The sequence below is a fragment of the Mycteria americana genome, chromosome 10, assembly GCF_035582795.1.
Source record: "Mycteria americana isolate JAX WOST 10 ecotype Jacksonville Zoo and Gardens chromosome 10, USCA_MyAme_1.0, whole genome shotgun sequence".
Lineage (NCBI taxonomy): Eukaryota > Metazoa > Chordata > Aves > Ciconiiformes > Ciconiidae > Mycteria > Mycteria americana.
Window position 1 is genome coordinate 8,670,879 of NC_134374.1, and position 24,144 is coordinate 8,695,022.

The 24,144-nt window shown below is 44.1% G+C and overlaps 1 protein-coding gene and 1 long non-coding RNA gene across 2 annotated transcripts in view; one reads left to right on the forward strand and one right to left on the reverse strand.

Annotated features, from left to right (window-relative positions):
- On the reverse strand, positions 1-23,307 carry IRS4 (insulin receptor substrate 4). The gene is made up of 2 exons (XM_075513116.1): positions 19,566-23,307; positions 1-2,409 (listed from the first exon to the last, which is right to left on the reverse strand). Exons 1-2 carry the CDS (start codon positions 23,068-23,070, stop codon positions 2,405-2,407), a joined length of 3,510 nt encoding a protein of 1,169 aa, XP_075369231.1. The 5' UTR covers positions 23,071-23,307; the 3' UTR covers positions 1-2,404.
- Positions 23,015-24,144, forward strand: part of LOC142415114 (uncharacterized) — an 11,390-nt gene continuing 10,260 nt past the window's right edge. The window contains exon 1 of the long non-coding RNA XR_012777295.1: positions 23,015-23,108. This is a non-coding gene — a long non-coding RNA (uncharacterized LOC142415114). The remainder of the gene's footprint in view (positions 23,109-24,144) is intronic.

Sequence of the window (24,144 nt, forward strand, 5' to 3'; positions counted from 1 at the left end):
TACATGAACACGTATTTACTGCAAGTAGCTCTATGGAAAGCCAAGTCAGATAAATATAAACACTATACAGAGCTTCAAGCCAGTCTCCCAAAACCGCAAACGCGATGTGTTTTACAAAGAAAGCAACATAACAATATTTACAATGGAAGACAAAGCCAGATCAATCAGCTCAACTTTAAAACAGATCTGTGAAGCAGAAATAGCAAATATAATGAACAGTTTCAACCATATATGTTTTAGTTTGTACAGACAATAACTGTCCAATATCAAATTAAATTTACAGGACAAACATTGTTCTATCATTGGTATTTCTGTACTATACAGCAGCATAAACGGGTAGCTGGAAGGTAGTATATATAGTGATATGTTTTACATCATCTGAAAATGTTCTTCCAGCACAATACTGAATAAATTAGTTGCTGTAAACTAAGAGATTCAAAAAGATTGCATATTTATTATGCCGTACCTATTAGTATTTGTACCACTATACTTGAGGTTACCCATTTACTTACTTATTCAGCATTTATTAAATCAGTGCTGTATATTGTACAATGGCAGCCTCAGGGATCTAGTATGAAATAAGTATGTAACAAATTTCTTCAAAACAACCTTTTCCTTTCACATTAAATGTTTAGAACTATCTTCATCCAAATTTTGATTTCTTAGAAAAGATGTAAAGCTTTATAAAAAGCTGTCTACGTATTGCGTTATTAATTTATGAGACCGAACAAAAGCTATGTGGCAAGACAGTATCATGGTCTGTAAGAGTGGTCGTATTTTTAATTAGTGTATGTTTAGCAGCAACAAGGAACTGTACCAACTTAAACTTCTCTTCCAGAATCAAAACCAGATCTGTGCTTTTAAACCCTGTAGCAACAGTTTTTCCTGTCACTAGACACTGCGTAAACTGATTGGTACCATGTTTCCCAAAAAAAAAAAAAAAAAGGTCTTCATATTTTAGCGACGTGTACATTTTAATACTACTCAAAAATAGATCTGGGTACACGTCACCGAGCAATCGACAGTGTCTGATTCGTTATACAAACTGTACTAGCAATTTAAAGGTTGTACGTTAGAGGTGAGGCAGCCTGACAAATCGGTTGTACAATATACAATGTAGAGGATTACCAGCTGTGTGGTGCAGTACAGCATGAGGATTTGTGTACCACTTCTAAACCCTTTATTAATCGTCAGTGCCTTTTATTATACATTGCATGTACCAACGACTAGTGTCATGCTCTTTAAGTTCATAGCAGTGTTAAAAACCTAAATTCATTTCAACCAAAAAAAAAATTCAGTACAAGAGTGAAGCACTTAAACTGCAGAAAAATCAGGGCTTATTTTAAAAATGTCAAATAGTCATTGTTCGCATTTCTGTAAGTGGGATAAAGACAACTGATGAGCCAACATTTTACTTTTTTCCCCATTATGCCAGGAAGAAAGAACAAAAATAGTCCCGAATTAAAAATGGGGCTTTGGTTGAAAGTAAGATCAATTAGGGTGGTTTCCCTTTAAAAAGCTACAGCTGACATATAATGCAGAAGTCACAAACACTGGATACGACTCTGCAGTTCTCCATTTGAATGCAGGAACAAAAACCTCATTTTACACAATTCGTATTTATAAACAAGTATCTTGAGGGTAAGAACAAAAACAATCTACAAGACAACCAGCCCATTAATCCTACTTTGTACATACCAAAATTCGGAGCAAAAAAAAAATTCCGTTTAAGCTCTGACAGACATTTGATTTAAAATATTCTAGCCTATGATCAAGAAATACCTCTTGTACCATAAAAGCAAAACCTTAAAAAAAAAAAAAAGGCAGAAGAGGTCTCTCCTCCTCAGACCAGTTCAGTCCCATGGGTTCACCCCTCAAGCTAACGTGCGCCTCTCCCTCCCTCCCTCCCTCCTTCTACCCAGCCACCTGGAAAAATCCTGAACTGCCAAAATATTTCTAAACAATACATGTTTTAAGCTAACCACTTGTTCATGTACCAGAGAAGCAAAACCCATGTTAAACAGACAATCAGAAACCAGCTTTGACTTCTCAGAATATAAATTAAAAAAGAAAAAATTAATGGGAGAGGCAGGAGGAAGAAAGGGGCATACAGGGATCTCCTATTAGCATTCACACTGCCTCCCAAATAGATAGGACATGAAAGACCAAATTCCATCACCAAAGCACAGCTATGAAAAAAAATCTCAATTCAAATTAATTCAACTGTAGAGAGCTGATGTCTATGAAAAAAAAATCAATTAAAAGGATGTGTGTCTATGTCCGTGCTGGTGGAAATGAAAGTAGCCGGCTGGAGCTGAGCTTTGCTTCCAAAAGCACCACACAGTTTCTGGAGTTACCAGCAGAAAAGTCTTCTCTTTCAACAATGGTTTCCATGGCAATGCAGTCAGTCTAGAAAGGAGGGGAAAAGAAAAAGTCAGTGACATTTTAAATGCAAGTTATATTGGAAAAAAAAAAAATGTTTTCTAGTCAGGAGAATAGATGGAGCTTATCCGTTGCAGAAGTGACAGCTGCTGAATGCAGAACACGGGTCCCTCACAGAGGGAGGGGGCTCTACCACGATACCATCCATGCTCAGAAATCCCGAGCCATCGGGAAGAACTGTGAAGTCTGAAGCAAGCACCGAAGCGCCGCTGCAACCACAGAGCTGACACGTGTACGCTGGACAGGCGCTCGGACCGCAGCCAGCGCCGTACTGCTAGCCCACGCGCCGTGGGAAGGACCAACGCTTACAGCTACCCATCACCTAGTTCACTATCAATATTGCATTTAACGAGATCTCGATCGTCTCAACACGACGGGCGACGCGCGTAGCAGAGGCTATTACTAAGCACGCAGCGCAGGGTGAATGTAGAGCAGTTCTGTTCACCCAGATGTAATTAAGCTTGTGGCGAACGCTCCCATGCACAGCAGGTACAGAACTGCAATATAAACACTCCCTGCTACTCCAGCTCTAAACGAGGAGTGGCAAGTCATGACAGCTGCGTGCCCTCTCCTCAACTTTTCAGGAAAAAGCTTAATTTAGTTATAAGAAACACCTCAGAGTATAGTTTTCCCTTTTTCAAGAAAGTCTCACTAAAAGGCAACACATGGTACAAAAGCACATAGCTATGGCAGACGGCAACCTTTACTGCCGCCAGCGAAAACCAGTGGCTTCCAGCTGACTGGGAAAGGCAAAATACAGAGTGTTTTGGTAAAACGAGGGGAAAAAATATAATCTGGTATTACAGGAAGATACAGTCGGGTGACAAGGCAGAAATGGAAATAGAGAGGATGACCTCAAAGCAGAACGCCAGCTCTGCAATTAACCGTGCACAAGCCAAGGTGAGAGTGACTCAAAAGCTCCCCGAGACAGAAAAGTCTGATGAAGGGGCTGCGAACGCTTTCTGCAGTGGTGTGAAGACAAATTGAGGAACATACGAGAAGTCACTTTTCAACTCACTACAAAACCCCTTCCACTCCCAACAAAGCCAGTGTGAACACGGACTTTCAGTCTGGAGGGGCACCGTCAGCCCAATCATTGGGTTACGCTGTCTCCCAGTCCTGACAGACCGTCCTCTTGCAATATTTTTGTCCTCTCAGCCGAGACTGAGGGCACTGTCCTCTGACAGTCAGGTGGCTTTGGTCACCTTCTCCTGAAGGTTTGAGGTACAAGAACTGCAATATGGGGAACACTTCATTACAAAGTATGGCAATGGCAGCATGGCCTGCTGGAACGAAAAAAGGGGTTTTGGAACTTAATCCTGCCCGTGCTCTTCTGCAGGGTCACAAGGAAATCAGTTAAATCTCATTGCTAAAGAAAGCATAGTGCTTCACTGCCTCTACCGCAGGAATATGCTGAAGAAAATGTGACCATCTGAAGAACAAGCAAGCATTATGTATAATAATGCAAACCTGTATGTTTACTTACATAACCAATCATAAGCTACACACACACAAACTCCACCCTAAGTGAAAGAACCTCTGATTTCTGTCCAGCTAAAAATACTGTCCCTTCAAAAGAAAAAGAAAAAGAAAAAAAAAGAAAAAAGAACAAAGCTCAGATGAGCTGCACTGAGCAGCCCAGCCCCTGCGCCTGCAGCTGGGACAGCCCTGGCTCTCGGCAAAGGCTGCCCATAGCTCGGGAGAGGGAGAAGCAAAGACCACGGCAGGGCTGGAAGCAGTGCAGAAGTACAGAGGGGTCCTTCAACTTCAGAGAAAACTCCCTTTTATCCCTACACAACCCACGCCAAGGTCTGGGTTGCCGAGTTCCATTTTTCAAATACGTGGTGATTTCAAAAATACAGTAACTTGCTTTTCCACAATTCAAGGAAGAGCCAGCCAAAATACACCCGCAACTCAAGCATCTCCATTTGTATTATTTCACAGACATCATAAGATCACTACAAAAAGCTACTGCTTGTTACACACAGAGCGTGATGTGGTTAGTGATGGCTTTGTTTTCACAAAAGCCAAGTGAAGCTATTATTTTTGAAATAGTTTTCCTCTTCAGAAAAATATTATTTTGTTGTAGGACCAAAGGATGAAAATATGCACCACAGCTTGCAATGAATCACACCTCAACAATGCATGCAAGTCAAACATTAAAACAGTTGAAGCTTCTATACTAAACTTATATTCAGTAAAAATTAACATTTACCAGCACCCCCCACCCTTTCCTTGCTGTGGACCTATAAGCTTACATAAAAGGAACTTCAAAAACTGTCTCTGCTTTTGTCAGGACATTTTTCCTCCACGCCTAACACACACGGCACACCTGAAAGCTGTTTGACAAGTTATTCTAATCTCTCCAAGCATATCCCCAAAACATTTTGAAGAGCAAAGGCCCAGTTGTTTGAATCAATCCCATGTGGCAGAACTCAGGATTTATACCTAAAACTTTTTGAAAACTTGCATAAACTTCTGCCAAATTCCATTTAAGATACTTGGAGGGGAAGGGGAGGAGCTCAAGAGCAAAACACACCTGCTTAACTCCAAAGTTTGATTCTTTGAACAAGTCTGGCATAACACAGAAGGCAGCATGACAACCAATTCTAAAGCCAGCTCACCAGGTAACTCGAATCAGAGCCCAGACTAACACAGATTAATTTATAAGAAACCAGAAGAAAGTATCCTCAACTAAGCTTCACCACAGCTTATAAATTCCCTGGATGTCCTGGCTCAAATACGGAGTTTTACACCAGCATAAAGGCAAGCTCGGGACCTCCCTGCAGTGTCCCCCCTTCCCAAAACTCTGTGCTTGTTAACAAGACCTCATTAATTTGGCCCCCCCTCTCCCCATGATTATAAACTATACTTCAGCATCTTTCCTCTTCATTTTTAAGCTAAAACAGAATTGTGGGAACTGTAAATAAACATAAGGGAGTTTCACATGAACATTACCTACAAGCTGATAACAGTCTCATAAAGCCTTGAGTCTTTCAGACATGGAGTTATTGGTTGTCACCACTTCTCTAATCCCCTTGTTAAAGCTGAAAATTTCAATATTGCAGTTGGAGCAGTACAGCTGGCTGATGCCCTGAGTCATCAGCTCTTTTTTGGGATAAAAGCATCAAGCATTTATATATAGATAGATACAGATATGAATTTTTATATATATATGTGAACACATATATCAGTATCAGATAGAAAAGGCAAAAAAACTTGTGAAACTTGACCACATTAAAAAAAAATTCCCTCTGAAACCTAAAACAAGACTGAGGTCTGGCAAGATCCCTCCCACAAAGCATCTGCAGTCACCGCCATATGTGAGGGTGGCACTCGGGAGTCCATTCCTCGCTACAGCAGGACCACAGCCAGAAAGGCCCGCAGGTCACCCACCACCAACCTCCAGGCACCAACAAAATCCCATGTCAGACCAGTGGGGTCCGCGCCCAGGGGCAAGTGGGGTCTCCAGCAGAGCCAGGGACAGTTTCTGCAGTCGCAGGCACAAGCCCCGATACTGGTTTCTGAACCGTGACATTGTAGGAGCTCCAGCTGATATAGCTTCCCCCACCACATCCTCCCAGGAAGATCTGCGCTGAACCACCCGCCAACTGCGTCTCACATTTTAGTGCTACAGCTGCCTGCAGGGAGCGAGCAGGAACCTCGGCATCAACAGAGCACTGGTTTTATTTATGTAGATGCTCCTGTACCCAGCTGTGTGAAAGGACCACATGTGCACATCCACCACAAGAAAAGTTACTGGTCAAAGAGGTGTAAAATGGGTTTAATGTAAGTGAGAAAAAGGCCGATGTCTGTTGTGCTGCTGATACCTGGAGCTAGTTTGTGGATTTCCACCTCTGTGGTTCCTCACCAGGAGGATCCTTAGGAAACGACATGGGTTTATTTAGGGAGGTTGCAAGAGTGCTCACGCATTAAGCTCCTTGGTGGCTCTTCTCTCCCACACCTGATCTTCTTCCATCTTTTGACTAGCCAGTAGGTGAAGGTAAACCAATGGAGGACATGAAGCACTCAAAGAAAACAACACAGCTTCTGAAGCTGGATGATCTTATTTCAGTCTTCATAATGTAAGATTCATCGGCCACCAATTTTCTATGTTAATAGTATGAGAATTGCTGATCAACAATAAAAACCAGATTAGCATTTCATTACAGACACGGCATAAAGGTATTTGGCTCAACACGGATTGAACAGTAAAGGAAGCTGTCAGAGAAATGGACGAAACAACTCTTCTAAAAGGAAAACATATTATGAGATGTGAACTAGCTGGGAAGAGAGGAACAATGCTCACAAAGTAGCCCATCAGTCCCTTGGAGTTCTCAAAACGTAAATGCCACCAAATAAAACTCAGTGGCCAGATCAGACAGGACAAGTTTGAAGATAGCTTTCACTTGCAGTGTAAACACACTGCTGCTCCGGGATTGCCACGAGCTCTTCTCAGAAAACCTACTCAGGCTACCAAAAAAAAAAAATTCTGATAAGTGATCATTACAACAAACAAGCAGCAAAAACTTGAACTCAAAAAAACCTCTGCGCTTTCGAAGCAGCCTAGAAATACACTATTCTAAGTAGTTTTCATAGCACCCTACGCCAGGCTTTTCTGTTTATTCAAACTTCAGCTCCATTAATAGATTCTACACAAAAGCTTCATCCTTTATTGAAAATTGAGCTCTACTGCTTCGGAATATTGAGAACAATACAAATTCAACTTCCTACGAACATTTAATATGGAAAATGAGTCCAGAAAGCATCCATTTTCACAGATCACCTCTCAAAATAGATAAGCAAAGTTTAGAAAGTTAAAACAATGTTCTTTTCATTACACAATTCTATTTAAATTCATCAGTTTAAGATGGGATCAGATTATGAAACTACACACAGCTGTCTGAATCTTTCTGAGGAACAAACAATCAGACGAAAACGATCGCAAGGACAGAAGAGAAACTAAGAGGGCAAATATTTAAACTAGGATGGCAGTATGCCATTGCTCAAAAATGTTTTGTTTAAAATTAAGGAACATGCTGAGAAACTCCTTAGCAAGTTTTCTATGCAAAAATAATCTATAGTTTTATAAAAATTAGGGGCAGAGGATTAGATTAGTCTTAATTTATTAGATTGCCAACCCAGTGTGTTCCATTTGAAAATGTATCAGATGAGAATATATCCAATTTACACTTCATTTCCTGCATCTGAATTATTAAGGTCATACAAGTCAGGCCACTTTGAAACAAACCAAGAGGTTTTAAGAACATAGCAGACATATCCTCATTCTCTCAAAGAAAGCCATCCTAAATATCATCTGTTTTTTACAGGAAGGGCTTTTACTGACATAACTCTGTAACTGATTCCTAAAAGGATAAAAGCTTTGCTTACAGAAGATATTAATTTAAGATAATTAAATGATTAAAATCTCCATGTCAAAGACTAAGACAGCTTAATGCTTTCTGGAGAACACTACTGAAGTTCTCCATTTCCTGAACTTCAGGTTAGGGGGAAATCGGAATTAATCTGACTTACGCAGATCAAACGAGGCAGCACAGCCCTAGACGTTCTTGCGCACATGGCCACACAATATTCCTGTTGTTCAGGAAAGCACCAAATCCCAGCACAACCTCAGGACACAACGTGCGTGTCCAAAAGCACTTTGCTCACACCAGCGGGACAGGGCAGGAGCACTGCAGTGTGTTACACTGCAAGCCTTCCACATGGCATGCAGGTCGGGGGGGGGGGACGGGACACGTAATTTGCCCAAATACATTCTTCACAAATTAGCAAGACATTTTTCTTGCCCCAAATCTTACCAAATACATAGTTACTATCCTATGTCATTGTCCTATTTCTTCGAGTTCTTATTTCAACGGCATAGCTTTAGACCTTGCTAGAGGCAAGTGGTGTTATTTGAGGAAAGCAGAATTCCTTCTTAATTTGCACACACAGACACCAAGTCTACAAATACAAATCAGAAAAACTGACACATTTACGGTGGCCGTTGCGCACGCAGTTACTGTACCTGGGTAACCCAAACAAGGCCCTGACACAGAAAGACATCCATATTTGGGAAATGTGTTAAGCTGCATGCTTACCATTAAGCACATATTTCACATACTTTCTTCATTCAGCAACAAACTAATGATGCTCGAATAGAGCTAATGAATATATTTTGTACCTACAGTTTTACTGACTTTCCACAAGCAAAACAAAAAAAGCAAAATTTGTTTTAAAAAAAACCCTGTTACCCAACCCACTTTTCATTGGATAAACTATTTAAACACAGCAACTGGTAACAACACATCCCAGTAAGTTAGATCCTCCTCAAGCTGTATTTCTGAAGTTTAGAAGACAAAGTCACTCTTACAAATAATCTTTATCCACAATCGTTCATTCAAAACGTGGTTCCGCTATTCTTAGTGCTTAGCAATTTCATAAGCTAAAAACCTCTCTCATGCTTTAACATCATTTTTATTCACTTTGCAGAAATGCCTTATCTTTTGCAACAGCGGCTTCTTTTTCTGTTTTAATAAACAGTAGTGTTGTTTCTAGGAAGGCCTTATGCACACTCCCTAATTTCATCTCTTTTACTGATACTATTCCTAGAACTAGGAAACTTGCATGCAGTTTTGGCAGGGCCCTAACACCAACTCAAATTGCACCAGGCAGCTTGACAAGAAGTTGTTGGGGTTTGGGGAGTTTGTTTTTTTGGTTGTTTTGTTTTTTGTTTGCATTTTTTAAACTGAACTTCTATTACAATATATCAAGACAATATTAAAAATTAACTTCTTTCCACTTAAAAACACATAGAAGTTCAAAATTTCAGATTTTCACATTGCAGAAGAATGAAAAAAGTTCTGCTTTTTCAAAAGCACTCTCATGGCAAGTGTGTGAGATGCTATGACTGACCTCCTAAACTGCAGAAAACAGAGGTAGATTTTGGCCAAAAAGAAAAAGATCTTGTTTGTGCAGCTTCTGACAATACCACCTGCTACAGTTCACTCGCTCTTGTGACAAAGGTTAGGAGCCCTGAAGTGCCAACAGGGAGGAATATATTTCCTGCCTGTGCTCTTGCTGCAAACTGGACATTAAGAACTGTTAGGAAACGAACAAGAAAGAGAACAGCCACGTCAAAGACCAGTGCTGGACAGCACGCACAGCTCTGGTTCCCTCACTCAAAAAGGACTTGGAATGACTGGAAGAGTTTCAGAGTAGTAAAGAAAAAACTCATGAAAGGTGTGAAGCAGCTTCCCGGTGAGGAACAGCCAGGTAACAAGGACCCTTCAGCCTGCAGAGAAGTATTAGGATGTATCAGGAAATCTAAAAAGAAAAAAAAATTATACTGCAGGTCCCTGCTGCGTGCAGTACAGGAAGCTGCTGACAGCACAGTGGCTAAAGTGTATGGCAGAGGAGGAGACAGCATCTACACGATCTTAAGTGGCATGGAGAGAAAAGATAGGGTTCATTATCTCTTCCCATACACAAACTAGGGGCTGCCCAACACAGCCAGTGCAGAGCAGGGTCCAAAATAGACAGAGAGAGGTCTGCATGCAGCGTGTACTGACTCTGACCGCAGGCTGCTGTGGATACACGGAGTTTACACAGAATCAAAGAGAGATTGGAAAAGTACTTGGATTAAAGATCCATAAAGGATTATAAAACAGACAAACTACATCAGGCTCAGGAAATCCCCCAGGCTGGGGAAAAAAAAAAAAAAAAGGGGCAAAAATCAGGGCCTGGGCGTATGTTTGTGGGGAAGTATTATATACGCCTGCCCTGCTCTTCCTCTGCTGGGTGGTGTCTGCTTGCAGGCACAGGTCTTCAAGTTTGAGTGAGCAAAACTATTCTTACGAACACATCTGAGAGAAAGGACGGTGTCACTCATGACTCATGAAACAGCTCCCCACCCTTCAAATCACCTTTCCCAATACTTCCTTTCTACAGAAAGTTTCACCTGTTCTAATTCATCCCTTTGCTCTTCCCAACCACTTTAGCCACTGACATTTGAAAGCATTCCACACTACCTTTTTCTTTCACCTCTACTGCCATAAATGACTGTGAAAGGCAAAAAATTACTACATGGCCATATACCCAAACAATTACACCCTCCTCAGCCATACCTTTTGCCCATGCGTGCCTGCACAAAAAAAAAAAGTATCTTTGCTATCAACCACTATCTGCTACCACACACAGCAGTGGCACGCATCAATTTTTTACATTTTCTAATTATCACATTATTGAGTCTGCATTAACATTAGGATACTCAAAACCCTGGCTTATGCAGGGGAGGAGGAAGAAAGGTTCAGATTGCATTGCATGTGTGAAGCAAGGTCTTCTCAAATCACAGCACGTGCACCAGAGCCAAGGATAGGGCCTTCAGCTTCCAGAAGCAGTCCAGGAGCTCGCAAAGGACGGAGTTAAACTGTGTCTACACACAGACAAGTTTTAATCAACAGTGTGCAACTCTTGTTTAGTGTTTACCTTGTGGAACCTGTCAACATTAATATTTCAATCACTTCTACCCTCAACAGTGAATCAAGCCTCACTGCTGCCACCATTTCCAGACTCACCTGCAACCACTACAGTGTCCATTCAACTTGATCTACTGACACAGAAATAAAGTAACTTTCTCCTGTCAAAGCTATCGTTTTGCACACCAGCTTCCGCAGGCTGCTCTCAAGCAGCTGAAAGCACCGCAGCAGTGATGAGCGAGTGCCCCCCAGACCTCCCAGTTTAGAGTTGGACTCCAAATGCTCCGACACACCGGTTACAAATCCTAAAGGTGAATTTATCTCCCAAGCCACACTGCCGCCTCCTCCTCAACGCTAGCTAGAAGGTTGCCTGAAACCCAGAGATGCCACCTAAAAAGCCCCTGCAAAACCAAGAAGGAATCAGGAGTAACGCCAAGGCAGCTCCATCACCCTAGCTGCTTGCGGAGCGAAGTCTCACAAAGAACAGAGGATGCAGGTCCGTGCGACGTTACCTGCCTAGGGACGCTGCACAGGATGGTCCTGTGCTCTGGTACACGTTCCTGCACCCCCTGCTTGCACCAAATCCATCAGTCACATGGCTGCAGGAAAGCTAACTTACAGAAAGGAAAAAGGAAAAAAAGAGGGGAAAAAAATCATCACATTCCACATCTAAAAGGGAGAAGTAAACACTGGGACATGCTCGTAACTCGGAGATACATGTTGGCCCACATTCCTCTTACCAAGATTAATATCTTGGCCAATGTTCTGACATTTACCTCATCCTTTTCAAGTCATTTAAACCATTACAACCACTGTATTTATAGCTCACTACCTTCCATCGCTCCCTGCCACGTACATACCCTTCCAAGTGCATCTACCAGCTTCCTCTCTTGCAACCGCTCTCAGGCAGCCTTTTATCTCTCTGCAAGGCCGACTCTTATCTTCATTCTGCCAATGGCAGCAGCCTTGATCTCTATCTTACTCTCCACCCCAGCACATTAAGTTTCATCCATCTCTTCAGTTTCATCTTTTAAATCATAAGCTCCTTAGGACAGGGACCAACACATTTACATTTGGTATAGGGGACCTCCATCCTGCCTACCTGTTCAGGTTCTACAACGAGTAGAGATCACATCTGGAGCCACAAGCTTTCATTAACAGACTCACTGTCATAATATTGTCTGAGTGACCTCAAGACCAAGTCTGTTACATTTTTTCAACTCATTTCTAACTGATTTCCTGTTCACCACAATCTACAACTTAAAAAACATCTTGTTCTAAAAGCAAACAAACAAAAAACCCACCCACCCCAAAAAACCACCAGAGTTAAATATAGATGGCAAATACCTCCCAAAGTGTCTCACATAACAAAAAGCAAACATTCAGAAAGTTTGAACTCAACAGCGGATACGTTACTACTGAAAACTCAAACAGTTTACAAATTTTTCGAACAGATTAACTTAAAATACAAAAAAATTCCAGACAGCAAACTATCATTTTGGCTCCCTAACCCATACCAGTTTAGACTTAAGAAACTTTATTGTTTTAGACTTACAGAACTTAAAGTATATTCCTTCATCTGTACTGATGGAAGTTCTACCTGCATCCAACTTGTGCTGAAGAATGCCCTCGGCCAGCCCACCTGCAAACAGGCTCCGGTTACTTAGGCCAGGAAACCAAAGGTGCCCAGACTTGAGGAGAAGCCTTTTTGTACCATTTGCTGGTTTGTCTTGGCCATTTCAGCTCCATTGTTGATAAGGCACCACTAAAGTCGCAGAAATGCCAATGCCGGTCAATAGCTTAAACAGGGTTTTCATGCAAATAAGGTATTACATGGCTCGCATTAATAGTTTTGCTTGGTCTGGTATGCAACAGGTTCTTATTTATCTAATGACGCATCTGCTTCGCTAAGAATTCTCCAAACTCCTGGCAGCCTAAGAGATCTGTGTGAAAAGAAGCACTAGTTCCCCAAAAATAACTCAGGCTCAGACTATCCAGCATTAAGGAAAGTTACACTGCAAATTCAGCTCTTCGGCAAGAGCCATAAACAATAAAGCAAGCTGGCCTGGCACGAGTATGGGAACAGAATCGTGCTATTCCCTGCGGAAGGAGGATATCATTCATTAGTGCCTCACTAAGTTTAGAAGCAAATTTCACCAGGTTTCTTGCGCACCTTTTGGTATTATTTCCCATGATTTTCAGAAAAAGAAAAAAACATTTTGATATACTCAGTCATTCCTGTTCTAACAGAATGGAAACCTTTCTCCAAGTAGGTAGCATATTTATGAGCCTTTCATGCCCTAGCAAAAAGGAAACACTATTCTTACCTATTTTATGCCCTAAATAATAGTTTAATTGGATATTTACATAAGTTCATAATATACATACGTTATACAGTGAACAGAAGCACTATTCACCTTTTAGTAGTAATTTAAAAGTTTTCAATTTTCCTGAGTCACATTAAATTGTATCATCACCTTGGAATTATAGCCAAATCTTAACTATATTAATTTCAGTATAAGCCATCTCTTTCAAAAACCCTTTCTTCTCAGAAGATTAAAAAAAATTAGACCTTACACTTAACTCACACATCACTGGCACATAACACACACGTATACACACACACACAAGCAGTCTGAATCGTTAGCATTCAACCTTATAGCTAAATTAACAGAAGATTAATGTTTTGAAATAAGCAACCTTTGCCCCTTAAGATACAGTTCATGACTTAACCAGGGCAGAAAATTCTTGCTAACAGTCTACTACATTGCTGCTCTTGGGGTAATGCTACACCTGAAGCAAAATCTCCACAAATCCGAACACTTACATGTTCAAGATCAGTTAGATAAGATACTCAGCAACACCTCTGAAATGCCTTTGCTGAGTCAGGCTGATTTACCTTTGTCTTCCCACTGCCCTCAAGTATGTCACAAATCCCTCTTGATCAAGGTTCTCAACTAAATCTAAAACGAACCATCCCTAAGCTGAGTGACCTTTACGGAGATGCAGGGCTTGATTAAAACTAGAACATCCTTTTTCCTTTCCCCCCTGTCATTGCTTTAACCCGTAAGATAACAGCTCAACTTGATCATTGGATTGTTGTTAATATGCAAAAGCTAAACGTGAAAAAAAGTCAAACACCAAATTTGCAGGGTGGGCCATAGGACAGCTCTCCAGCCAAGTCATTACATACCATTTAAGGATGAGTTGTAAGATAATGCTACATTTTTAGGACAAAACAGCAGTAATAATACATCCCCCAGCTCCAGAAAGCTTGACTCACTCTCACCTGCCTTTCAGTTCTATCATTTTCCTTTGGGTTGAAGAATGCCACATTTGATCACAACAGTACTTAAAATAAAATCGTAGCGTTTGTTTCCTGCTTTGGATCAGAAAAACAAATTTGTTTGTGCAATCAACATACTGGACACCATTCAGCATGTTTTTGGGAGCACCACAGACCCACAAACAGAGCACACAAACACACACCAAGGTACAACACAGTACTATAAACTCTTTTTTAGTACCATCCAAAACCTCAAGGTATAAACCCTCCCCCTAGCAACCAATATGAAGAAAACTTATTAAAGATCCTTTCATAAAAAAAGAGCATATGAAGAGAAAAACACAAACCCCAAACTCTACCTACTGCTAATATGCTGCTGGACATACAAAAAACCCTTAAGAAATACCTAGTGACAAACCACCCCAGTAATCCCGGGCTGCAATACAGCCGCTGGAAGGACCAAGCAAGCGCCGCAGACCTTCGGCTGCTCTCACCTGCCACCCCACACGACACGGGGATGAAGAGGCCTGCAGATATCAGGGAGGAGGGGAAAATGTAACATTTTAGAGGGAAAACTAAAAGGGTTATAATGCATTTAAGATTTCACTGAAAGACTTAACAAAAAAAAAAAAAGGCAGTTTGAATCAGTGCTGGATTACTCCCACAACTCCCCGCATCCTGCAGCAGTGCTTTAACCTACAAGACAGCTACAAGCAGGAAGTTTTAGACTTCCAAAAAAGATACACATGACCAGCTACAACTATGGATTTAGTCTGGAAAGCTGATGTCCAAAAGTACTTCCACACTGACTACAAGTAAACGTTCTCTCTCAATGACAGGGGAACATTCTTGTCTCAGATTTTCTCACCCAAGTAAAACCCAACTGGTTCTTGGTCAAATATGTCATAATTAGCTCACTCCCACGCTGCACAGCGAAAATCTGTTCTGCCTTTAGCAGCTCATATAGTACTTACCCTGGGTATTTTTAAGCATAGCTGTACGTCACTCAAGACTGTTCAAGTGGCATCTGTTACAGCAAGATTAAAATGGTTTGGTGGGTCTTTTGGGTTTTGTTTTGGTTTTTTTTTTTTTTTTTTTTTTAAGGATTATTATCCCGACGTTACTTCAAACATGTAGGATACACAGCAGCATTCGGATGTGCTTCAGTAGGGTTCTTCAAGTTATTTTTAAATGGGCCCATGCCTTAAGTATTCTGCCAATACAAAAGAGCCTCAGTTGGAAGCAAACTTTTAAAAACCACTAGTCTGAAACCCAAAAGGGGCAGTTATTTGCCTGGTATCCCATAAGCTGTAATTTACTATATTAGTAATAGCTAAGGCTTCCAGCTTCTGAATTTCTCAAAGTGTATATTGTTCATTATATTCTTCAAGATTTTGCATTTGAAGCATGCAAGTTACCATAAAGGATCTGGACAATTTGGAACACAAGTTTTGCTTTACAGCTGTACTTGTTTTCCTCCCTCTCAGCTCCCCAAAGTGTACACAACACTCTCGCCCAGTCTAGCACAGGAGGAGATTAAAAAGGTGAGGAACATTTAAATTATAATCCTGCACTTTAGAGAACTTCTGAAATCATATCTTAGCATAGTGTTAGAATATCAGGTAGAGATAAGATTAAAGAGTAGGTGTAAAATAGGTGGGTTGATATTAAGCTGAACATTACATTTACTCTGAACAGTCTGTTTTGGTTTTGGAGTCCGGGGTATCTTTGCAGGTTTAATATTTCTAATTAAGTCTGAAGAAACTTGTATTATACAGGACCCATTATGCAGTTTATTGCCGCCCCATTCTCATTATCCTCCTCAGTTTCTACAAGGTCCAATAACAAGGTATACATTAGCTAAGTCCTGTTTGAAGTAGCTTTAGTGTTCTGTACTCCTAGCACAAAATTTCATGACTCAGATTCATGTAATCAAAACTGCAAACCGCTTGCTTCAATATTGTGTAACAATTTCGTGATGAAACTGTTTTGCCAATGACCTCCTTAAACTTCAGGCATTAAAAATCAGAACTTTAGATTCTTTTTATCACCACCATTATCAACATAAAACCTGAGCTCAATTTTGCCTAAACCTAAAATAAAAGTTTAATAACAAGTCAGGCGTATTTACCATTTCATGGTAGTGCCCTCCCCCTCCTCCATCCATGTCATGAATGGAGAAGGAAAAAAAAAAGTTTGATTCACATCAATGAACCTGAACCAGAAGCAGTTTGGGAATTACAATGAGGGGGCAGCGATGCATCGGAAATCACTCTACCACCCTCAGCAGTTAGGAGAATGCAGCTGAGTCACAGAACACAATATTCCATTTAAGCAAACAAAAACAAAACAAAAAAGCAAACAATCCAAAGCTGGGAAGTGTTTTCCTTCCAGTAAAACTGCAGTTTAGGGAAAAGAGATAAAGTTCTCTACCCGATAGAATTTAATAAATACGGGATAGCTCCTTTCTAGGAAGTAAAGGGTAAACACATCTGCTAAATATTTTCCTTAAGAATGGATTTAACCACAGAGCATTTTTCAGGCAAAGAGACCAAAAGACTGGGATGTAGAAGGAAAGAAAAGACAGCACTCAGCTCTGCTAAAAGTCTCCAGAAGTATTAAAAATATCAATTACACATAGGCACACTACACCTCTTCAGGATAGAAGAGGTTTAAGAGTGAAGCTTTATTTTCACTATTCAAAATGGAACGTGAAAGTGTCTTTCTGGATTACAGAAAAACTTTTTCAATATTAAAATAAAAGCTTCATTGCAGTAGAAACTGATAAGCTGTTTAAAGAACCAAAACTATGCTTGCTCTAGCTCAGAGACACGATTTAGTAAGTGAATGAAAACTGGTATCTTTATAATCAAGAACTTTAAGTCATTACTAAGAAACAGATATACACCACCAATTTACAACACTGTATTCAAGTTTGGCAAGCTACTTTTAGCCTAGACTACTCCAAAATCTGTTCACCCCTCCGTGAGCCACCTACAAGCAAACAACGTCCACACGCCACCTGCCCTCCTACTATATACCAGCAATATTTTACGCTGTCTTTATAGAAAACTGTTAGGCCTTGTTTTGGAGCAGTGTTTTATAATTTTGTTTTTCTTTTTAGGACTAGAAAGAAAACACCAACCAAAGCTCTTACTATTCTCATGCTTAACTTCCTGCCAATGCCCATGTTTTTATGCACAGTTTCTTTCACTTCATTTTAATGCATGTTTCACTTCCAGAAAACTTCAATTCACAGCAAAAAACAGCAGCTGTAAGTCTCTTGCACCTCCGCAACTTGGAATAGAGAAGGGAAAAACCCCAAGCATAGGGCTGTAGATATTTTGCTGTTGCAGTAGTAAGCAAAATGTTTAACATAAATACAATTTCTAAACACATTATCTCTTGAAATATATTTTTAAATTTAATATTTACAGTACAGCTGAAAGGAAATCATCTCTGTTCTTTTTTTTCTCCATTTTGTAAGTAGTTTTACTTTATAACAGATTTTAGTCATATGAGGGGAATAAGATCAAGTAGGAATTCTGTTGTCTTTGGGGGTGCTTTTTTCAAAACAAACAAACAAAAAAAACCCCACACAACACCTATCAGTTACAGCAATCAGTGTGCCTTTGACTTAGCAGACAAATCTTTGAAGTGCTGAAAGACTAACTTTGGAAAAAAGCACTTCTTGGACTGGCAACTTTCAACGTCTTCTAAATTTGATTCCAACCAACAAAACAAAGCAGAGGGAAAAAAACCACTGAGGCAAACCACACATTTCTGAGCAGCCCCAAGCAGTGCTGCCAGACTTCGAATGGCATGCGAGCTGAGTCAGGCTTATACCTACCACTATTAAAGGCTACACAATTTTAAGCTCCTGCAATACCTTCTCCCTTTAGACACTTAGTTTTAAAGTGAAACTAGGAAAAAAACCCTATCATTTCAGTGTTTAAGACTGTAATTAAAAATATAAAAGCCAGCAGTAGCCTGTCCCTTTACTGCTTTCTCTGTTGACAGAGAAGTAGACAAATATCAATGTCCAACAGCGATTAAATATTTCCTCTTAGTATACTCATCAATTATTGACTACAGATACATTTGCAAAGAGAGGAAAACATCATTTCCAACACATAGTTTTCTATCCGAGTAGCTGAATTACTGTAAGGAGTTCAGTGGGTCACTAACACCAAAATAAGGATTATCCTTCCAAAGTTACAGTGCAATGCAGCGCTTGCACAAACACTGCAGTTCAGTCAGTGGACATGCATAATACCACTAACAGCTAATGACTATTTTTTGCTCCCACCATGAGAGCAAAGAGCTTAACATATGAATAGGAGTGTCCCTCCTCTTTCCCATATTCTTCCTCCCCTCTCCCATCACCCTTATTTTTTTTATGCACACCTCAAAGTGCGTTACCTTAAGTTTGGTCAGATCACTGATCGCTTGAAAGCTAGCAGCCTTCTCTCCGAAGTTTCAGACCTGGAAGATGCCACTCACAGCCTGTTCTTCCTCTATTACAGGCATTCCTCACCTGCTCCGCAAAAGGCAGATCCCTCGGTACAGCAGGGGAAGGGTTCCGGCTCAGCTAAGCCCCTGGACACTACTAAGTGGTGAACCTGGAGGGCATGGGCTGCAGGAGACCCCCACCACCCTGGTCAGCCACCAGGAGATGGCTTCCCCGGAGGATACAAGGATACTTTGGAGACCAGAGCTCAAAAGGAGCACACCAGACCTTCAAGGGGAAAAACTGAGTTCTGTTTACGTAAGGTTCAACTAAATAAACACAGGCAGATTTGCACGTAAAAAACCCCAAAACATGCATTTCACCTACATTTATTGAAAGAAACAGATCTAAGCCCCAAATGTTGATGTCTAAACTCCATTTAGCAATTTTCAGCTTTCCCTATCCTTGACACAAATTACAAAATATCAAATTCATTTAAAAAAAAAAGTAAAGAGCCATCTAGTTATAAGAAGGGAAGAAAAAGAAAACAAAAGTGAAGGAAAGAAAAAGCTACCATAACCTCAGGACAAGAATTCACAATATGAAATACACTTCATGTTTATACTAGCAAAATTCTTTTATAAAAACCGAGGCAGATGACAGTTTGATAACACCTCTAACTGCCTAAAAGAGTCACATAAGTCCTTTAGGCCAAGGACCATGTCCCCTTTTGTCTTTGTTGAGCGGTTAGGATACTGCGCTACAACGAGACTGGTTGTACTAGAATAATCCAGAAGATTATAAAAAAAACATTTAGCCCACTCCGAAGACCGCATTTTAGGATTAAGAAGAGAACCTAATTCCTACAGTTAAGCAAGCATGAAACAAAAGTACTTTTAAAGTTACAAACCTTTTCTCGCAGCGTTACACTTCAGACCATCGGATCTGCTGAAATCTATGCTTACGTAAGCCCCACTGTCCAAACCTGAAGTACCATTTTGGAGATGGCAAGTTGGCGCTGTAGTACTTGCCTCACAGCTTATAGGATCATCGCGTAAATTCAGAGCGATGTAGTTTAAGCCATTCTGAAATCCAGTTGAGGTATCCCTGGACATTTTGCTTTCCTGACCATCAGAAATGTTTTCATCTGGTTTTAACCAAACATTGTCAAATGAGGCAGAGCTGTGTCTTTTGCTACTATCAGTAAAGAAAGAGGAGGAGGTCGTCACAGTCCCAGCAGAAGAGAACGTTTCAGAACTGTGCCTCCTCCTGCCTTGAGGATCGGCTCGAATCACTTTCGGTCCCATAGGAGGTTCAGAGCTAGGAACAGAGAAGCTACTGCTACCAGCATATCGATCGACAATGCACAGTCTATTAACTATGGAAGAAGGGCTATCAATCTTTACACTGTCGTCAGATTCGGCGGCAAATGGCCGAGGTGGTGTTGCTGCCATGTTGAATGTCATCTCCGTGTAGTCATCAGTCCTGTTACTTGCGGTGCTAACACAAGCAGTACCAAATGAAAGCCTAGCATAGTCAGGATTTGGTTGGTTTCTAGGAATACTGGAACTTGCATAAATTGAAATATCTGTTAGAGAGTTGGACAGTTCCTTCGCTACTTTCGGTGACTGTACATCCAAGTCAACACTCATATAATCGGAAAGCGGGGACTGTCTGTGGTCACTACTTGAGCCTAGAGATGATGGCGATCCTTCTGCAGATAAGGAATAGGGTGTGTTACTTGCTTTTTCATTAAAATCAATATTTATGTATTCACCGGGACTCGCTGGCTCAGGTGGAACTGTACGATCATACATTCTTGGGATGGTATTACTCCCTCTTGTACCTAGGGGGAGTCTTGTGGGCCTAGTAGCCCTGTTCTGCACAAGTCCTTCATCTGAACCTTTCACCACCGGCGATTTAGAGATGCCGTTAGCCAGAGCCTCGCTGTTGACCCCTTTTACATTTTCTGGTCCACCATACAAGAGTTTTCCAGGTGAAGACATTGGAACATATTCACTGTGGTCACCGTTTTGTCCTGATAACGCCTTAAAGCTTCGGGGCAAAGAAAAATACGAACTGAAACCTTTGGAAACAGAAGCAGTGTGAATATAGTTTGAATCACTGGGGTGCTTTGGAGCTGAATTACCAGGTGACATATCCATATAGTCATTGTTTATGATCTTCTCATTACTTCCTTTAGAAATAAATCCAGTTAAAGGACTTCGTACAGGTGAAGAGCTAGCCTTTGGAAACATCATCATATATCCTCTGGAGTCAACCTGAGACGGTGACCATGAATTGTTAATCTGTTTTGGAACAGACATACTTTTAGGAGTCATTGGCAAATAATCACTGTTGCTGGATAGAGAAGATGCAACTCCTGGCATCATTGGCATGTACCCATCATCCCTGGCTTTACTCCTACTTTGGTTACACACGGAATCAAGGTTAGCATCATTGTACTCCGATTCATGGTTATCTTTCAACTTAGGTGTTTCAGGGTAAAGTAATCGTCCATGATTTCCTGCAGAATCTTCATCTAACGAAGCTGTAGTTTGTGTTGTCTTCTGCTGCACTGCTACAGAAGTTGGCTTTGTTAGAGAGTAAGTTCTTTTCCTGAAACACTTTTCAGCCTCCATATAATCCTCTCTTGAGTTATCATCTGCCTGTTGCTTACTCATGGACATGTACTCACTCAGACAGTTCTCCTCTCTGATAGGCGGTGTGTTTCCCAGGGAATCTGGTGTATTACTCCTGACCCGAAAGTACCTGAAATCTCCAGGGCTGGAGCCATATTCATCAGAAGAGATAAATCCCCCGTCACTTGGGGAACCACAAACAGATGAGCTAGAAGGCCTGGTCAACATGTCCGACGCAGAGCCGTGGCCACTACTGGAAGAAACACTGATGGGGCTTGTAGTGGAGGGAAAATGAGAAACGGGCAGCGAAGCAGACCTGGTGTGATAAGATGAGCTGAAAGCGGCTCTCACATACCTTCCACTCCCTTCTTGCCGGCCCAAATTCATCCTCGCAGTATTCAGGTGGATCAGACTCCCAGTCACTGACCTAAAAGGCCTAGTCATGGTTCCTTCTCCTTCGCTGGATGTTCTGAAGCGATAGGAGTTGCTGCTTTTGGTGGTAGGAGGAGTCCCTCCGGCAACGCTCTCAGTTCTAGATCTTCTCTGCAAGCCCGTCTGGCTGGGGGGCAGGTTGCCCAAGTGCCTCCTAGTGGTGATGAAGGAAATGGGATTGGTACCACTACCACCACCAGAAGACTGGCTCTTGCTTCGGGGCCTGAACTCTGCAAAGGCCTTTAGAGCTTTCATGGTCTCCAGAAAAGTCTCATGCATATTCTGGGCAACCACCGAATCATCCACTTGCATCCAGAGTTCTCCAGGTCCAATGGAGGCAGACCTGCCCACTTCGATGAAGAAGAAGTTCTCCGAGTGTCCGCAGCGGCGAATGTTCATTAGCTGCAAGTGGACGGAGGGCACCTCCGAGTTCAGCTTGACGAGGTGGATGGCCTTGCTGGAGAGGCACAACCTATAGACTCCAGTAAGGTTTTTTGTTTGTCCCAGCCCTTTGGGCTTAACGTTGACCTGCCACACCTCCTTGAAGACGGTGCCGGGCCTCAGGGCGGCCCCGTAGTGCTCGTCGTCCTCGTCCACCTGCTGATCAGCGTGGTCCTCCTGCTCCAGGAAGCCCCTCTTGCTCTGGCTCATCAGCTCGCTGATCGCCTGGTACCAGGCCTCCTGCTCAGCCTCGTTCTCGGCCAGCATGGCGAAGTACTCGTCCTTGGTGTACAAGGCGATGATGTGCTTGTGCTTGGCGTCCGCCCGCCGGCTGACGGTGAAGCACTGGTAGAGGGGGATGACCCTCTTGGGCGGGGGGCAGCAGAGGGAGGCCGCCCCGCCGGCCCCCGCCGCCCGCAGGCTGCTCTTGAACTTCTTCTCGCTGTCGTAGTACTCCAGCCGGGCGGGGGCCAGGTGGCTCTCGGCCCGCAGGACGAAGTAGCGCTTGTGCCCGTGCTTCTGCTTCCGCAGGTAGCCGCACTTCCTCACGTCCTCGCCGGCGGCGGGCGGGGGGACGCCGCGGCCCGCCGGGGGGGGCTGCCCGCCGCGGCCCGCCGCGGGGGCGGCGCGGCCCGCCGTGGGGGCGGCCTCCGGCGCCGGGCAGAGCGAGGCGCTGGGCGAGCGCCGCAGCAGCAGCAGCAGGTGGTGGGGCTGAGGGGACGGGCAGCGGCCGCCCTCGCCCGCCGCCGGCTCCCCCTCGCCCGCCGCCGCGCCGGGCACGCCGGGCTCCTGCTGAGGCACGGCTCCGCCTCCCGTGTGGCGGGGGCCCGGCTCCTCCTCGCCGCCCCCGGCCGCCGCGCCGCCGCCGCCGCCGCCCGGGCCATTCATCCCACTCGCCATCTTAGGGGCCAGGCAGGGTCCGGAGCGCCGGGGAAGGGGTACGGGGCGGGCAGCGGGAATCCGCCCTCACCGGGGAAGCGCCCCCCGCGGCGGGCCGCGCATGAGGAGCGGGCGGTGCCGGGCGGTGCCTGCCTGCGCGCCCACCCGCCGCCCCCGTCCGCGCCCTCCCGCCGGCCGCGCCGCGTCCGGCTACTCGCACTCACGCAGGCAGCCTCGGCGGCACCACGGCGAAAACATCACGTGACCCCGCGGAGGGCGGGGGCGCGCGCCGGGAGGGAGGCGGGGGCGGGGCCCCGGCCGGCGGCGGGCGGAGCCCCCGGCGCCGAGGCGTGCGGGGCGAGGGGGGCAGCGGGGAGCCGGCCGGGCGGCTCGCCGGAGTGGCAGCGGGAGGGCGAATAGAGAACGGCCGCCCTTCCCCGGCGGCCCAATCAGCGGGCGGAGCTGGCGGGGAGGCGGGCTTCGCCGCGCGCCGGCTGGGGGAGGCGGGGCTCCGGCGGATGGGCAGCGCAGAGGGCCAATGGAAGGCGGCGGCAGCCCCGGGCTGGCCGCGATCTGGCGGGGTGTTTCCTGTGCTGGAGACGGGAGAGTGGGGAAGGAGGCGGGGCCGGCGCTGACTGGCGGGGAGGGGTGAGCTGCCGGGGCGTCAGCCAATCCGCGCCTCACACACACAGATAGGGGAGGCGGGGGCGGGGAGCGGTGTGTATTCGGCGGCGCGAGTAAAACGGAAGGCGGGGGCTTGGGCAGATGGGCAGGCCCCGTGGCCAGTCAGCGGCAAAGTCCCGTCCGAGGAGCGCTGCCGGCTGACGTTGCCTTCGCCCAGCTCCTGGTGGGAGGAGCCTGCCCCCTCCCCTCCGCGCGCGGCCGGGGGCGGCCCCGATTGGCCGGCGGGGAGCTTGGCGGGGGACGCCGGGCTCGCGGGGCGGTGGCGGAGCGCAGGGAGGGAGGGGTGAGCGGGCGCGCGCCGCGGAGGAAGTAAACAAGCCGTCGGCGCGCGAGGGGCCGTTGGGGCCGGGTGCAAAGGCGACCCCGCCGGTGCGGCGGGCTGCGGGCGGGGCGGGGCCCACGCGTTGCACG

Coding starts and splice junctions, on each gene's coding strand:
- IRS4 (XM_075513116.1), bottom strand. CDS start 23,070: ATGGCGAGTGGGATGAATGGCCCGGGCGGCGGCGGCGGCGGCGCGGCG.